Source organism: Podarcis tiliguerta (genome assembly GCF_965153285.1).
Source record: "Podarcis tiliguerta genome assembly, chromosome: 6".
NCBI classification, from domain to species: domain Eukaryota; kingdom Metazoa; phylum Chordata; class Lepidosauria; order Squamata; family Lacertidae; genus Podarcis; species Podarcis tiliguerta.
Window position 1 is genome coordinate 88,853,490 of NC_139539.1, and position 17,445 is coordinate 88,870,934.

The window sequence follows — 17,445 nt, forward strand, 5'->3', positions numbered from 1 at the left end:
GAGAGCTGCAAGTGGGAGTGCCCCCCCCCCCTGCACCCCCATGCTACACCACTGGCTGTCAGAGCTCCCGTTGATGGAGGAGCGCATGCAAAAGCAGCTTTTGCTTTCTAACCCCTTCCCCTCCCCTATCCTTGGTCTCTTCCCTCCACCCTCCTTTCTGAGGAATAACGTGATAATTGCCATGTGTGACAATTTACTTGAGGAGGAGGAATCAGCAACCCCAGTTAGGCAGGTTCAACGCTGAGAGGGGGGCCAGGCTAGTGCATCAGGCCTTGAATTGCTGGCAATTGAGACTGCTTTCCCCATGCAGGTGTATGCAGCCGCCTCCAAACTGTTTTCACCATCTGTCGTGATGGTTCTCCTCCCACCCCTCACTCCCCATTTTCTCACTTTCTCAACAAGACTCTTATCAGGAGAAAAGCCAGAGATAACGCCAGTTAAAGGTTTGGTTGGTTGCATTTATCCATGTCATTCTTTGTTCTGCCGAGCCAGAAGCAGCCTGTGCTGGAGATGATCCCAAGGACTGGTTTGCAAAGGTTACCTAGGAAGAGCCATTTTGTGGTCGTAAGCCGTAGGGCAGTTGTAGCAGCTGTGGTTTGGATGGGTGCTCCAGTAAACTGGAGAGCCTTTCTTTTTTTTTTAAGAATAATTTTTTATTAACCGACCAATCACATAAAATCAAACCAAATTACATAAATTCCAAATTACACAGCCGAATTTTAAATTTTTGTTGGGGGTACCCATATTTCAAGTTCCGAAGGGATCCAATCAACTTCTTGCTTCTTACTGCTGTTTTAATGTCCACAAATCTAACCTTATGACGTTCACAGTACTATCCAGTCCTTTCTTATTATTTTTCCACATCTCTTGTTGTTATTTTCATATATTTTTCCTTTCTCTTTGTGACCTCTGATAGTCTCCGCAAGCTGGTTAGAACAGTTTGTAATCCTGCGTGGATATTATTTTTTTTATCCAGTAGCCATATCCAGACGTTTTCCATATAACATGACTTCCATACATCAAAACAGTCTTAGCGTCATTAATCTTCACCAATCTGCCTCCTTTCTCAAAACCTCTGAGGAGATTCACTAGGAATGCTGTCTGAGAACAAATCCGTTCTTCCTCCCGGCTTTAAATCCTTTGGCAAGATGGCGACTCCGAATTAATTGCTGCGTCATTCCCAAAAGCTCTTATTGCTTCTCGGTCTCCATAAAGCATACTTTTGGTTAAAGTTTATCGCTACACAGACCTTAATCATCCTGCTTGGGTCAGTTCAACTGACGGTTCTAATGAGGAGGGGTTCTTGTAAATCACATAGAAGGAAAGTAAAAAAGCCCCCCCCCCCAATTCAGCCCCATTGTCAACATACCCCGCCTTTGGTGTATCTTCATCGTAAAATATTCCTGTTTCTCCAGCCCGTTGTCTTCTTTCGCAGAGGTCACTTAAATTAGCAGACTTCACTCCCCTTCTTCACTTGAAATATGTGCATTTGCTTCTTTTGTAATTAATTATTCCAAATTGCTGCAACTAGTGCGTGATCAGAGACAGCGTCCAGGAGAGCCGAGGTCCACACGGGGGCATTCTGCCTAGGGCCCTCACCCCCTTCTTTCGAATTAGGGGGTGATTTATGGGCACAGCAGGCAAGGGCAGTGTTCCCCATTTCCTTGGGGCAACAAGGGAGGCTGCCTACTCCCATAACAGCCTCTTAATTAACCCGTGTGGGTCGGAGAGATGGTATTGTTGGCCAACTTCCAATGCACCCCCTAGTGGCCCCCAAACTGGAGAGCCTTTCACCCATCTGCTTGCTTGCACATCAACCTTCAGCACCATGGAGAGAGAAAAGAAAATAGCAGCACAACAGCAAGTTTCTTCTTCCTCTTCGGCTCTCCAAATCTTTACACTGCCAGAGGGTAAGGAACCAGGAGAATGTGGATGGCAGCAAGGGCAGGGCCACACTTTCTGACTCACCTCTTAGTACCACTTTCTGCTATTACCAGCTGGAGGCTTCTGCCTGAAGGTTCTTTGTAGGCTTCTTGGGCTTCAGGAAAGCAAGGCCTCTCAAGTGAGGCTCATTACAGAGTTGAACCAAGACCAGCCCCTGCTTCTGGCCAGCCCAGATATAGGATGGCCAGAGAATAGAATCGTCCCCTGCTTCATCCACATTTGTCCCTCCTCCAAGTTTTCATGCCAGGGCTTTCTTTCCACTCGGTTGTATTTAAGGACAACCGTGCTATTTCCGGGTAACTGTTTTGCTGTGAAGGGATGGGAAGAGGAGAGCTCTATATTTGGTTTGCCTCACAATAGTAAAAATAAATAAATGCCAGCAATATACAAGGAACTGGAGCTGTTGGAAGGTGGTGAACGCAGATCTGAGACCATAAACAAAGGCACAACCCAAGGATCCAAAACTACTGAAAGATTTTTCTTTAAAAAAACGTTTCCTCCCTAGGGGATGGCTTCTCTTAAAAGGCTCAAATTTCGCTCCTGCACTGGGCCATTTTGAAGCACCGTACTGATGAATCAGTCAAAGACGAGGGCTTAATTAGCATTAAGGAAAACAAAAGAAGAAGCTTCGTTCACTTTAGGAAGATTGATGCTGCGTCCCCCAGACAGTCACGTTCTGCTGCATCACCGTGCTGTCCGACGTCATGGGCAGACTCCCTGCCAAGCGGACAAATGGGGTCTGGGAAAGAGCATGAAAGTAGAGAGAGGGCAAGGCCTTATTAAAAGGCAATAAATAACCATATTACAGTCTTGAGCAATCTTTCCAGAAGCCTTTTAAGCTGTCAGTCTCTTGTGCATTGACTTGTCCCTTCCTGGGCATCTGAACTCCTCTAGATTTCAGCTAGGATGGGATAATGCAATTTTTCTGGGCATAAATAGCCAGGCACAATTAGCAGTGACAGCATTATGCTGCATGTGACCTTGCAAAAAATAATAATAATGCAGGGGGGGGGGAGAGAACGAGCATGGCAGTCCATGACCAGAAAATCAAAAGCATCTCACGTTGTGATCTCACACTCTTATCTCCTTATGTTAACCAATGCTCTTGATGACTTCAGATGTGGAAACTGGAATAACCACCCTTGGCATTCTCGTTTTAATTGCCGAGGTGCGAACTATGGGAAAGGCATTTTGTAAAAATGACTTCCACATTAGCTCCTTAGTTCTTGCTTATCGGCATGTAATAACCACATTTGTTACACCAAGGCTGAGTGCCCTGTAACTCTTTGCTTAAATGTTTGTTTTGTGTTTTCTTTTCAGACCAATGATGCCTTAGGAGCCACCTGGAACTGGCTGTACTTTATCCCCCTCATCATTATTGGCTCTTTCTTTGTTCTCAACCTCGTCCTTGGAGTGCTTTCTGGGTAAGACAAGACCTTCTTCCTCTTTGATGGGTAAAGATTGCAAACAGGAATTCTTTGACGTTTCCTTACTCAATAGGAATTGCTTGTCTCAACCCTTGCTCTCTGCCTGCCTGTTAATTCCTGAACCTGGTTGCTTATCATAACGTAAGTGAGAAAGCTTGTAAATGATGTGATAATAACTTTGCAGAAAAACAAAGTGTCTTGTGGCAATTTAATGAGTAACACTGCTACAGTCCTAACCCTGCTTGTTTGGAAGTGAGCACCCTTGAGTTCACTCGAGTTTCTGAGTACATGGCATTTGCACTGTGACATATTTATTATGGAATAAACTTTCATGGATTAGATAGAGTCCACTTGCATCTGACAAAGTAGGCTGGGGTCAGCAAAAGCATATTTTCAATACATCTTTTATAAGGTGATGCAGGACGTTTCTTCTTGTTGTTTATAGGTTGTCTGAATTGTCTGGGTGTCGGGTACTGATCTTGGAAGTACTGTAACTGAGGTTCTTCAGTTGCAGAGGCCCAGAATCCATGGGAAGCAATACAGTTGCCCTACCTTTCCTGTTCCATTGTGGAACGTCTTGGTCCTTGCTGTCAGGATTCACAATCTCCCTCTCACACCAAGAGAAAGCAGGCTGGCGGTTTTATAACGTTCAGATTTGTTGGTATGAACACAATAGCTCAGTCCAAGCACACAGCTCAATCTTCTGCACTCGATGGGTCAGTTGAGCGCTCTGGAGGGTGGGTTCTTTTCCAACAGGAAATCCGCCATCGGCTGCTCCTCCTCTTGTAGGCTTGACGCCAAGCCTGAACTCTGCCCAACCTCCTAGTACAGGGGGACTCTGGACTAGATAGTCTAGTTTGCCCCTCCTCCCCTGAAAGCAAGTCTGAAAGCTGAGGCCCGTCTGCCTGCCTCACGCTGTCCTGGGAATTTACAACTTGCATTCCAGGACTGGAGAGGCTCGCTTCGCTCTCTGCATGTGAAGAAATCAAACCTTCATCTCCTTCTGCCTGCCACCCCCCTTGGTCCTCAGAGCCCTCGCTGTCACTCTGGGAAGGAACGTTCCTGACACTTGACTGGATTCCATCCCTTGATCTGAACTTCTTTGATCAGGTTCTGAATGTGCTTCCTATCTTCCAGAGCAGGAACATCATCTAGCGATACTGCAGCTGTGTCAACACTTTTCTTTGACAGGATGCAAGCTCATGGACACCTGACATGTCAAGAGGGAGTTGGGACAATCTCTCCTAGCGCTGTCTAAATTCTGTACCACATTGCCATGGCAGTCAGAAGCTGTATAGAAACACACTCTCATCCATGGGAAACGGACTGCCCTCAGAGGGTGCAATCCTGGAATCTGGGGATGGGAAAAAGTGTGGCTTGCTGTATCTCTCTGGGTCATTCGCCATATGGGTCTTCTGCCCCCCTGTTGTCCTCTCTTGCAGCTCTGCCTCTTCTCCCCCCATCCCTGGTGTGCTGATTCTGCCCTTCATCTGAGAGTAATCAGCTGATATGATGCTATATAATTCACAGCAGCATTGTGATAGAGGGTGGCCATGATTTGCATGTGAAGGCCTCTATAACCACCCCCAAAATAAAGATACAATAGGCACAGAATTTAGTTTAAGGTTTTCGGCATTCATTTCGGCCACAACTTTATTGATTACAGCATGTGAGTGGTTGCTTAGGCATTGGTTCCAGACTACCTGAACCTGCACGGTGGCAGGAACAGGACTGACACTGGGCACCACCATATGTCAATAAGGGAAAGCATCCTGGGGGAGCGAGAACTCCTTTGATCTCACAGCTCACCCCACCAGATGCTCCCAGGGGCTCTGGAGTGGCCCTAGCCCCTTGACAGGGTTCGGACAAAAGGTGAACCCCTGGATTCCTTTAACGGAATTCCCTAGCAGCAGCGATGGAGGGGCAGGCACAGCCAACCACGTCCCCTCCCCAAAGCATTGAACCAAATACCTAACCACCAACCTTACAAAGTTGTGATGATTTGCTACAGGGTAGGCAAAAACCAAATGGCAACAGCCAATCAGCCAAATGGCAAAATTCTTACCGGGCCCCTGTTCCAAAAAAGATGACCCCTAGATAGGCATAGCAAGGCCAAAAAACAGCCCTAAATATAGGGTGGGAGGGTGGGTGATCCGATGCATGTCGCAAGAAAGAGAAAGCTTCCAGCAAAGTGCAGCATCTTAAATAGCCCCTTGGTAGCCAATAGATGACCCAACAAGCCAAATTTCTGCCCCAGCAACTGAGTGGCAACCAATGGGTTGTTGTGGCTATCCAAACAGTCCCGCCCCACAACAGGGAGGCAGCTTAGGTGATCTCACCGCAACACGTGAGAGCCAGTGTGGTGTAGTGGTTAAGAGCGGTAGACTTGTAATCTGGGGAACCGGGTTCACGTCTCCGCTCCACCACATGCAGCTGCTGGGTGACCTTGGGCCAGTCACACTTCTCTGAAGTCTCTCAGCCTCACTCATCTCACAGAGTGTTTGTTGTGGGAGGAGGAAGGGAAAGGAGAATGTTAGCTGCTTTGAGACTCCTTCGGGTAGTGATAAAGCAGGATATCAAATCCAAACTCTTCTTCTTCTTCACCGTGCCCTCCATGATGAAGGACATGATTTGACTACAATTGGGGGTTTGTGGACTTAATTAAGCTGCCCTTGCACATTGGCTATGATTCAAGCATTACCGCCCTCCAAAGCCCAGTGCCAACCATCTGTTCCACAGGTGAATATTTGGAGAGCCTTGTAGACAGCCTATGGATCAGGGAACTAATCTAACACTGGCAGTAGAAGAATAAAACAGATTAACTCAGACCGCGAATCCTGAAACTACACAGGAGGATCTTTCCATAGAACAAAGCAGCAGTTCTTCCTAAACTCCCTTATTTTCAAATCATGTTGGGATGTTGAGTACTGAGGGGACAGTTGCCCCTACATCCCTGCCTTGACAGGTGAAGAAGAAGAAGAAGAAGAGTTTGGATTTGATATCCCGCCTTTCACTCCCTTTAAGGAGTCTCAAAGCGGCTAACATTCTCCTTTCCCTTCCTCCCCCACAACAAACACTCTGTGAGGTGAGTGGGGCTGAGAGACTTCAAAGAAGTGTGACTGGCCCAAGGTCACCCAGCAGCTGCATGTGGAGGAGCGGGGAAGCGAACCCGGTTCCCCAGATTACGAGACTACCGCTCTTAACCACTACACCACACTGGCTCTCAAGGTGAGAGAAGGAAGGCCTCAGCCGACACTAAGATCCTATTTTAACATTCCTTCGTGGGAGGTGCCCCCGCCCCCAATCTTGGCATTTCATGTTCCTCAAAGGGGAAACCATTCCACATTTTGAAAACTGCTGGTGTAAGGCTCTGGCTTCGTTTGTGAAAGAAATCAGAGCAGCCGCTGAGGGGAGAGTTTAGGTAATGGCTGTGGGGGTGAATGATTGCGTGGGCATGACCTGAGTGAATGAGATTAGGATAATGCTGCTTCTGTTTGCATATAGATGGCAGCACTGTAACCTTTATATATTTTTTTCCACCCCAGGAAATGGGAGTTTAATGCAAACCATCAGTCCGGGGCTGAAAACATGCGGAGCTTCAGGTCTCCATGGCAACCAGCCATGTGGCCACGCAAGCATGTTCTGAAACGCTGTCAGAAGCTCAGAGCGTGCGGAAGAGTAAGATGAGAGAACAACAAGCCCAAGGAAATCTGACTCTCTCTCTCTTCTTGCTCTCCCCCCCTCTCTTTCTCTACTTCCTCAAGGTGTACGAAGGTACACTGGATTGATAACTGCCAGTATTGCACCCTGGGCTCAAATTAGCTGTGTTTCCAGATTTCATAATTTAACTTTCTAGAGAGTCATGATTCACGCAAGTGAATTTATGGATGAAATCTTCAGGATATGGCTGTTCACCTAGATTTTAAAAATATTTGTGAGCCAAAAGGTAAATTACTAATAATTTAAAAAACAATAGGTTGCATTTGGCATACTGAACGTTCCATCAGCAAAAGGATTTCTTGCACAACAGAATGGTCTCCCCCTCTCATCTACCCAGGTTTCCCTGACCCTCCAGAGAAGATAGGGGCATTTGCATGTGGTAGGGATACAGAGGGGGATCCCATTGTGCTCATTCCAATCTTTGCATTGGTGCCTTTATTTAGTTGAATAGCACCCTAGGAGTTTAAGGGCCACTTCCAAATGGATTTCCCCCATTAGTGTTAGGAGGAAGGAGCCCTTTGAGTGGGATAGAAAATTAGTAGTTTTGATAATGAGAAAACATACTACGTGTACAGTTGATTTTCACCTTGTAGCCACTCCTTAACTCATTGAACTGATTCCATTTAATACCAACCTGCTGCCAAGCCAGCTCTAATATAGTTGTTGGTATCCATCTGTCTCAGGAGACAATGAAAGAGTGTGCCATCTGGGTGAAGTCAAACCATTGGGAGAGACATGTTTTATTGCAACTGGGGCAGATGAAGGTGTCTCGTTTTGCTGCAACAAGTGCACGGTGGCATTTCTTACCTCTGTGGTAATTTCTCCTCTGTTCAGTGTTGTGGATACACAACCTGATTGTCTTCTCTCCTGGCACTGTGGTTGTCTGTAAGGGATTCCCACATGGCGGGGTTCACGTTGTCAGCCTTCATGTTACGTTTGCAGACATCTTTATCATGCATAGCAGCTCTGCCAACAGACCTGGTGCCTGAAGCCAGCTCTATGTCTTTGGGGATTATGCCATCTTCCCTTCTGTGTACATGACCAAGCCATTTAATACCACCCTGCTGCCAAGCCAGCCCTAATACAATGCATTTATGACTCCAGACTAGAGATTAGAATGCTTAATTTGTACCAGGGTTGTGTCACAGAATCTGTTTATACAGTACCTGGAGTACTGTGTCCAGTTCTGGGCACCACAGTTCAAGAAGGACACTGACAAACTGGAACATGTCCAGAGGAGGGCAACCAAAATGGTCAAACGCCTGGAAACGATGCCTTATGAGGAACGGCTAAGGGAGCTGGGCATGTTTAGCCTGGAGAAGAGGAGGTTAAGGGGTGATATGATAGCCATGTTCAAATATATAAAAGGATGTCACATAGAGGAGGGAGAAAGGTTGTTTTCTGCTGCTCCAGAGAAGCGGACACGGAGCAATGGATCCAAACTACAAGAAAGAAGATTCCACCTAAACATTAGGAAGAACTTCCTGACAGTAAGAGCTGTTCGACAGTGGAATTTGCTGCCAAGGAGTGCGGTGGAGTCTCCTTCTTTGGAGGTCTTTAAGCAGAGGCTTGACAACCATATGTCAGGAGTGCTCTGATGGTGTTTCCTGCTTGGCAGGGGGTTGGACTCGATGGCCCTTGTGGTCTCTTCCAACTCTATGATTCTATGCTAGGGCTGAGCCTTGAAATATATTGTGCTGAGCCCGGGGGTAACCCATGAAACACGGTTCAGGACGGTCCAGAATCCGAAGGTTCTGCTGGGAGTCAGTCCGACAGGGCCAAGGCAGGACACAAGGCAGGAAACCAGGAAAGGACAGGTACAAGATCTCAGGCAGGATCTGGCATACAGCAATGTTGCTCCCGCAACCTGGGGCGGGGTCCGACAGTCTTTTATCTTTGTCAGGGTAGCAGCCGGCCCTGAACCAGAGGAGTCTCAGTCTGCACCGGATCCTTTGCCTCAGGCATCATCTGAACCAAGTCTGAGGCCTGATCCTGAAGCGTCCCAGTCTGCACAGGTTCCCCTGCAACAAGCATCAGCTGGGCCGAGTCAGGGGCCTGAGCCTGCCCTGGCTCCAGATGCAGGGATTACCTCATTGCCTTCAGCTGGGCCATCACTTACAGCTGCTCCACTACCAGTTGGGTCAGGAGAGGCAGAGGCGGCCCCTGGATCTAGTAACCCACCGACGTCTCCCGAGCTGCAGAGACTGAGGTCTGAGAGAAGGAGAGACCTGAGTACTTGCAGGAGGAGTGCTCACCTTCAGGCGAAACAGGGAGGGGAGTCGTCGGGGGATCAGGACCGGCCATTACCCCGAAAAAGATAAAAGGCTGTCGGACCCCGCCCCAGGTTGTGGGAGCAACATTGCTGCATGCCAGATCCTGCCTGAGATCCTGTACCTGTCCTTGCCTGGTTTTCTGCCTCGTGTCCTGCCTTGGCCCTGTTGGACTGACTCCCAGCGGAACCTTCGGATTCTGGACCGGTCCTGGACCACGTTTCATGGGTTATCCCCAGGCCCAGCACACATGTACGAGAGATACAGCTATCTTGTCTCTAGACAGATAAAAAAACCCCCCACACAGTACTAGGGATGGAAGTCTGGAAGAGTAGCTTTTGCCCCCCTCCTTTCTCACAGACAGAAAGTAAAACAAACATGATCCGGTATCCTTGCAATGGGAGGGATGAAAATACTAACAACCTGTAGGTTTGAGATGCTGCATCTTATTCCTTCCCATCATGGTAATGACTGTGACGCCCAATCATTTAAACTCCATTTGTCCTTTGAGGCAAGCGTTTACTTTGTCCAAACCAACTACATGTCTTGCCACCAAACATTAATGAAATGCTGTGACGAACTTTATGGGTGACTTTGAGAGTAAACACAAATAAGTGGCTACATCTGGAGCCAAAGAACAGTAGGGATGGCTGGATTGTTCCTTCGGTAAGCATCCAATGTCTGCTTAGGTCACGCAGAGGTATTCATACTTCTAGGTTATTAATGTCTGGGGATCAGTCAGCACAACATCAATGTCTCAGCTTGGTGCATCTAGTGTGAAAAATGCTTTATTTCAGAGAGAAAAGAAAGAGAACTCTCTAAATTCACCTCGAATAATGGGGTATTAACCAGTCTCCTGACAAACTCTGTAATTATGCTCTGCCTAATGAGTTTCCCCTGGATATTCTATTCTTCGTGGCTTCCTGTTTTTCAAAATTGCCGTGGCTGATTTCTAGATCCTGCTGCAGATCTGGGGAACTTATTTATCTCCTTTTTATACCTTCTCCTTCCTGCAAAGATCTCTGGTTAAAGTATCTGATGGGGCTATCTCATTTTATGCTCCAAACATTGCCTGGGAGGGAGCTGAGGGAGCGAGAAGAAGATGGAAAAGCTGGAAACAGAAGGGAGAGGAGATGAAGGTCTGGAAGCACTGGCCATTACGGCAGCAGCATCCAAGTGACCTGGTCTGTGCAACATATTAAGCCAAAGCATGGTTTAGCAAGACCATGCAAAGAGGACTTCACAGCTGCTTTGTTCCTCCTTGATCCTTTCTACTGCCATGCTGTGCTGAGAGAAGCCACGGTTTGACTTAACGTGTTATCTGAACAGGGACTCGTGCTTAAGCTCTCTCTTTGCTTACTGCGAGCCATAGGCAAGAACTAGCCATGGTGCTGTGGGATCTAGTCCAGGGAACTTTTGCCTGCCAGCCTTGAATATAGTTATGTACAGAAGTTCTCACCCTGGGCCAGCAGGGGGATACTGTAGATAGTTTTCACTCAGGTCCACATATGCAAATAAGGAATTGAAAGTGACGTTCAGTGATTGGATAGTTTCAGAAAGTTGTTACTGTTGCTTTGTAGTTGAGCTCTATATAAGCAGGTTGGCTGAACCCTTCAGTTCAGTTCAGTTCTGGCCTGTGAATAACAATAACTGTCTGAAGAATTGCTGTGTCGTCTGATATGTTCACCCACAACTTAACAGATTTAGTAGCATCTTCATCTTGATCACTGCTGGACTTCAGGGTCAGGCAGTGGCGTAGCGTGGGTTGTCAGCACCCGGGGCAAGGCAAGTAATTTGCACCCCCTAACCCGGGGCAAGGCAAGTAATTTGCACACACACCCCCCCCGCTGCACTGTCCCTCCCCCAGATAGTCCCTCGCTCTCTCTCCGCACCGCACTGCATGCCTGGCACCCTCCCCTCCACAGTGGGCGGCGACCCGGCGGCTCGGATCGGATTCGCACAGCCAGCACTGCAGTGAGAGAGAGTGAGTGAGCAAGGTAGGGGGCAGAGAGCTGCGAGTGCGAGCGCCCCCCCCAGATGTTGCGCCTGGTGTGGCCGGCCCCCCCTGCACCCCCCACGCTACGCCACTGGGGTCAGGGCAGGATGGTTGAGAAAACTTCCCTTTCTGCTTTACAGAGATCATCTAAATAGTGGGTGGAGCAATTTTCCTTCCCATTGCAGTGCTGGGTTGGACAGAGAGCTTTTTCTCCATATAGCTTGGTTTTGCAATTGAGAAGAAAACCCTGTTCCCGTGCCTCTGCTGATTGGAAGAGATTAGCGTTGTCAGGTTGGGGGGCTGTGTGTGTGCATGCCCAGGCTTTTGTCTAGGTGCAAGAGCTGTGTCTGTGAGCACCTTCTTTACTTTGGCCACAGCCAGATCTGGCACACAGCCCTTGAAGAGCTGGTAGACGAGAGCAAATGCAACCCTTGGGCCAAGGAAGTTTAGCTACTTTTATCACAGAGGGGCAGAAGAATGAACATTTGTGCAGCTGACAATTATGGTTCTATTGCACCATATTAGTGTCCTGAAAAACTCTCTTCTCTGCATCGTCTGAGTCAGCCTAGGGCTGTGCTACTCTTCAGCTCTCAAGTTCCTGTCTTGGATTTTGTTTCGAGCACAGCTTGTCTGGTGGTGTGTGTGAGCAGAGAGTGGGGAAAACTGCCAGGCTGGTTTGTGATCCTTCCAGTTGGCCAGCTTTTTTCTGTAAGAAAGTTTTGAAATTTGGCAGACTTCTTTCTGTCAGTTTTTGGGGACGGAGTCGTTTTTGTACGTTTTCAATTTGTATGTTTTAAACTTGTTTGGTTGTATTTTAGCATTTCATAAGCTGTCCTGGAAATTGCTTTGGTGGCCATAATATAGTCCCCTTCTGTACATACATGCATGAGTACAAACATATATAAATACACACCTGCTGTTAACACATGTCCTTGATCACAAATGTACCTTTACTCACAAGCAACAGACAGAGGTGTGATTGTCAGAAACTTGAGCTTAGAGTTGTGATTCATCATAAGGGTGTTTTCTTGCACAGCAACTACAGGGTGGGGTTGGGGTTGGGAGGTAGGAATAGCAAGATAACACAGACTTTGACTGCAGGTACGAAACAGGTTCCAGCTTTATTACAAAATAGAGGGAAGGTTAGTGGATACATGCATCTATTTTTGTGAACACTTCACAAAGCCCGCCCTGCATACACGAACAAGATAGAGTGGCTATTTCTCTGAAGAGATACAAATGTAGGTGGATAACAATGATAGGCTGTAATGGAAGCCTAAGTACAAGAGGGCATCTTGAAACGTAAATGGCACAGATTTTGGCCACTGGAGGATAGAATGAAATAGCAAAATCGGTGATTGAATGAGTGACAGAGACAGAGATATGGAAGGGTTAAAGTGTTCAGAATTTGACTTTCTTAAAGAAGGGGTAGGAGTAGTTTGTTAGGTATTCACAGTGACAGTGCCGGATTCAGGGCACTGAGCCGAGGGGACTAATAATAATAATAATACAGTGGTACCTCGGGTTACATATGCTTCAGGTTACAGACGCTTCAGGTTACAGACTCCTCTAACCCAGAAATAGTACCTCAGGTAAAGAACTTTGCTTCAGGATGAGAACAGAAATCGTGCAGTGGTGGCAGAGCGAGGCCCCATTAGCTAAAATGGTGCTTCAGGTTAAGAACAGTTTCAGCTTAAGAACAGACCTCCAGAACGAATTAAGTTCTTAACCCGAGTTACCATAATAATAATAATAATAATAATAATAATAATAATAATAATAATACAGGTACCTACTGAGAAGATCCATAAAAAAGCAACTGTGCCAAAAGGAATTATTGTGGAAATAAGAAATATTTGAAGTTGGGAACCATATCTGGTCCTTGCTCAGGGGCCATATTACCAAAGACCGTCCCTGACAATGACTTGAGAGTTTAAGTGATATACCAAGGTTCTTTGTGGATAGGTACAAATTCTTGTGTGGTCAGGCACTCTTGGACTTCAAGGTAGAAAGATGCCTCTAGCTTATCTAGAAACATCCTTGAAAAATGGTATGATGGGAGACCAAAAGTAAATAAGCAAGCCTTTGGACGTTTCCTTGAGCCCCACAAGGGACAATTCCCAAGCAAGCTGCCTGGTTCTCCTTTAACTCCCCCAATCTGATAAAAGATGGGGAAATGGCTTAAAGCTGAGATGGGGAACCGCAACCCAGAGGCTCGGTGTGGTCCTCTAGGCCTCTCCATCTGGGCCTTCAACCTTGGGACTCCGCCCAGATCCCACGACCTCTACCTTATTTGGCCTCTGGCCACACCCATTTTTTGCTCTGGTACCACCCACCACTGGCAATTGCCCAGTAGGGAATGTGACTCCTGGGCAGAAAAAGGTTCCCCAGCCCTGGCTGAAGGGGAAAATAAAGACCTTTGTGCATATTTTTGGTTCCTAACTGAGACCAAAGAAAAGAAAAAACAAAGAGGGTTCTGACTGTAGTTGAAGCAATATGTTGTTGGATGACAGTGGCATAGCGTGGGTTGTCAGCACCCGGGGCAAGGCAAGTAATTTGCGACCCCTAACCCGGGGCAAGGCAAGTAATTTGCACCCCCTAACCCGGGGCAAGGCAAGTAATTTCCGCCCCCCCCCACCCCGCTGTACTGTCCCTCCCCCAGATAGTCCCTCGCTCTCTCTCCGCACCGCACCGCACGCCTGGCACCCTCCCCTCCACAGTGGGCGGCGACCCGGCGGCTCCGATCGGATTCGCACAGCCAGCACTGCAGTGAGAGAGAGTGAGTGAGCCAGGTAGGGGCAGAGAGCTGTGAGTGCGAGCGCGCCCTCCCAGATGTTGCGCCCGGCCCCCCCTGCACCCCCCACGCTACGCCACTGTTGGATGAATCCAGCAACCATTGAGCAATGTGGTCAAATTCTTAAACACATTGGCCTCAAATTCTTGAGTGCTGGACTAGATCATTCATCTGGGCTCTTCTATGTTCTTATGCCTCTTAAGGTTATGCTTGCTGTGCTGTGTATGGATGTGCATTATTTAATCCCCCCCCCAAATGTTGTTTTATTTATATGCAGACATGCACAGATTTAATTGATTGATCAATAAATTAAAAGTATGCAATTTGTGTGGTGAGTTCTCCCCCCCCCCCAGTGGAAATAAAGACACATGACACAATTTTTAAGGTTAATGGGATAAATATGGCCACAACTTTATTGGTTATGAGTGATGAGCGGTATTGGCTTAGGCATTGGTCCTAACCAACTATATCCAGCTTCAGCCTGTCCGCTTGAAGTCTGGGAAGGGTTAACCACCAGTAGGGGGTGTCCTGTTGATGCACATCAACTAGGAACTCCCCCGGGGTCACCAATTGGGGGCGTGCCTTAAGCCCTCACTTCCATAGGCTTTGGACAGGGCCACACCCCCCAGAATCCTTTATTGGACTACCCTTCAATATACAGGGCAGGTGATGGCGCTTCCTCCCCTCTTCAAGCTACAAAACAATACCAATACCAATGCCTAACCGCCAATACCAAGAAAGTTGTGACGATTTGCTACGAGGTAGGCGAAAACCAAGTGGCTGGTGCCAATTTGCCAAGTGGAAAAATTCCTACCAGGCCCCTCAACGGCGACCAACCGAGGTCCATAGCAAGGTCAAAGAACGAAAACCTTATAGGGTGGGAGGGTGGGAAAAACAGGAACAGCTGGCAGGTGGCAAAGAGGGAGATCCCCGGCCACGTCCTGGTTTAAATAGGGCAGGCCACACCCCCAGAGCCAGCTGATTGGCTGGCCAGGAGGTGACTCAGCCGGGAATCCCCACAATCACGCATTGGGGCCGTGAAGCCTGCAACTCCACCTCCTCCAAAGGGCGGAAGTGGCTTCACCAAGTAAAGTATTTCAAACTGAACAATAGCTCCACAGATTTTACTTGGTAGCCTTCCACATACTAATATGCAATGCTATGTAAGATCATCCCTGCACATCTCAGGTTTTGATAAGTCATATTCTTTGGTTGACTTCTCTAGTAGTGTTGGTGCTCTGCGTATCACTTCACTTGGCTGACCAATTTGTTGCTTTGCACTAATAGCTTCTAGATCTGTGTTCCTTCTTTGTGTCTCTTTTCATAAAGGTAATGCCCTGGGGAATGTTTGCCAACTTGGAGCAGACAATGGCACACCAGTCCAAATGCCTGTGATTTAGTATCAGTTGGGTGGTACGAGTTCCGACATTCTGCGTGGCCAGAGCTGTGCTGCAAATTATAAGATGTGGATTGCCAGGTGGAATCTGGAAAGTCGGGCAGGATTCAAACAACCTCAGACCCTCTTTATTTTAAGTTTCCTAGCTCACAGAGCCTGCATTTCGTGTGTTTAGAGCACATTAAAAGCACATGGCTTCCCCAAAAGATCTGGGAACTGTAGCTAGCTTGTTAAAGGTGCTGTGAATTATAGCTGTGTGACAGATAAACCACTTTCCCCAGGATTTTGACTGTGACCTGCTAAAAATCTTCTAAAGGGTATTTAGACATGGCAGTACATAGATTGGATGTCTTCTTTACATAACTGTTAGCTCTCTTTTTTTTTCTAGGGATTTCTGGAGTTGTTGCAAAACAGTAATAACAACAACAACAACAACAACAACAACAACAATTTATTTATACCCTGCCCTCCCCGGCCAGAGGCAGCTAACACCAATAAAATTACAATAAAACAATGGGGGGGGGAGACAAACAAACAAAAACCCAGTTTATTAAAATACGAGTTAAAATGCAATTTAAAATGCAGCCTCATTTTAATAGTAGCCCATAAATCAAAACCATAAGGGGAGGGAAACATAAGGGTCACACTGAGTCCAAACCAAAGGCCAGGCGGAACAGCTCTGTCTTGCAGGCCCTACGGAAAGATGTCAAGTCCTGCAGGGCCCTAGTCTCTTGTGACGGAGCATTCCACCAAGTTGGGGCCAGTACTGAAAAGGCCCTGGCCCTAGTTGGGACCAATCTAACCATCTTGCAGCTTGGGACCTCCAAAGTGTTGTTATTTGTGGACCTTAAGGTCCTCCGTGGGGCATACCAGGAGACGCGGTCCTGTAGGTACGAGGGTCCTAGTTGTAGTTACTTTTTAAAATCTCAAAATAACACAAAACACTGTTATCAATGTAGGACACCACATTCACCCTTTTTGCGAAGCAAAAGGTATTCATGCTTTTGCCATGCATAGCTTGTGTATGGACCCGTTTAATTTAATGATTGCTTAATGTATATAGTCACTGAGTTGAGCAGAGAGACAGGTGGTCCTGAAATGAGATGTTGTCTGAAAAAGTAGAAGAGGCATTGCACCCCTCTGCTTGCCTCAGCAGTGCCCTTGCTTCTGCCGAAAACAACTAAGGTTGGAGTTTTCTGCTACTGCATGTAAAGTTAGCCAACTTTCCTCAGCATCCAAACCTGGTCAGAGTTGAAAGCATCATGATGCTGATTTTGGTGTCTGATGTCGTTGAGTTGTTCTGATGCTCTCAATCTCAATATGCTCAGTGGCTTGCTGCCAAGAAATAAGTATTGATTGCCAAGTCCTTCCCTTCCCTGGATAAAATGAACAGGAGCAATGAAAGAGAAGCGTCTGGCTTTCTGGAGCAATATATCAAAGTTGAGAAGAGCCACACGCACTTGTTCAGACTTTGAATCAGACATTGCTGAATTTGGCATAAAGGCAGGGGCTAATACTGCTGGCAGGAAGTCTCTCGAAAGTATTTCTTGTGAAGACCTTTGGAATCACTTGACTTATTCTATAACTGGCTGCTGCTCCCCTGTTTCTTTGAGCCAATTTGGATTCAGAGATGCCATGAAATCTGGAATTAATAATAATAATAATAATAATAAGTTATTATTTATACCCCCTCCATCTGGCTGGGTTTCCCCAGCCACTCTGGGTGGCTTCCAACTGAATATTAAAAACAATACAGCATCAGACATTAAAAGCTTCCCTAAACAGGGCCGCCTTCAGTTGTCTTTTAAAAGTAAAATAGTTGTGTATTGCCATGACATCTGCTGGGAGGGTGTTCTACAGAGTGGGCGCCACTACCAAGAAGGCCTTCTGCCTGGTTC

The 17,445-nt window shown here is 47.0% G+C and overlaps 1 protein-coding gene across 2 annotated transcripts in view; it reads left to right on the forward strand.

Moving 5' to 3' along the window:
- The window catches only part of CACNA1E (calcium voltage-gated channel subunit alpha1 E), a 444,647-nt gene that overhangs the window by 266,667 nt on the left and 160,535 nt on the right, over window positions 1-17,445 (forward strand). For both annotated transcript variants that reach the window (XM_083445434.1, XM_083445435.1), the window contains exon 9: window positions 3,265-3,368. In XM_083445434.1, the coding sequence (XP_083301560.1) occupies window positions 3,265-3,368 (104 nt within the window). The remainder of the gene's footprint in view (window positions 1-3,264; window positions 3,369-17,445) is intronic.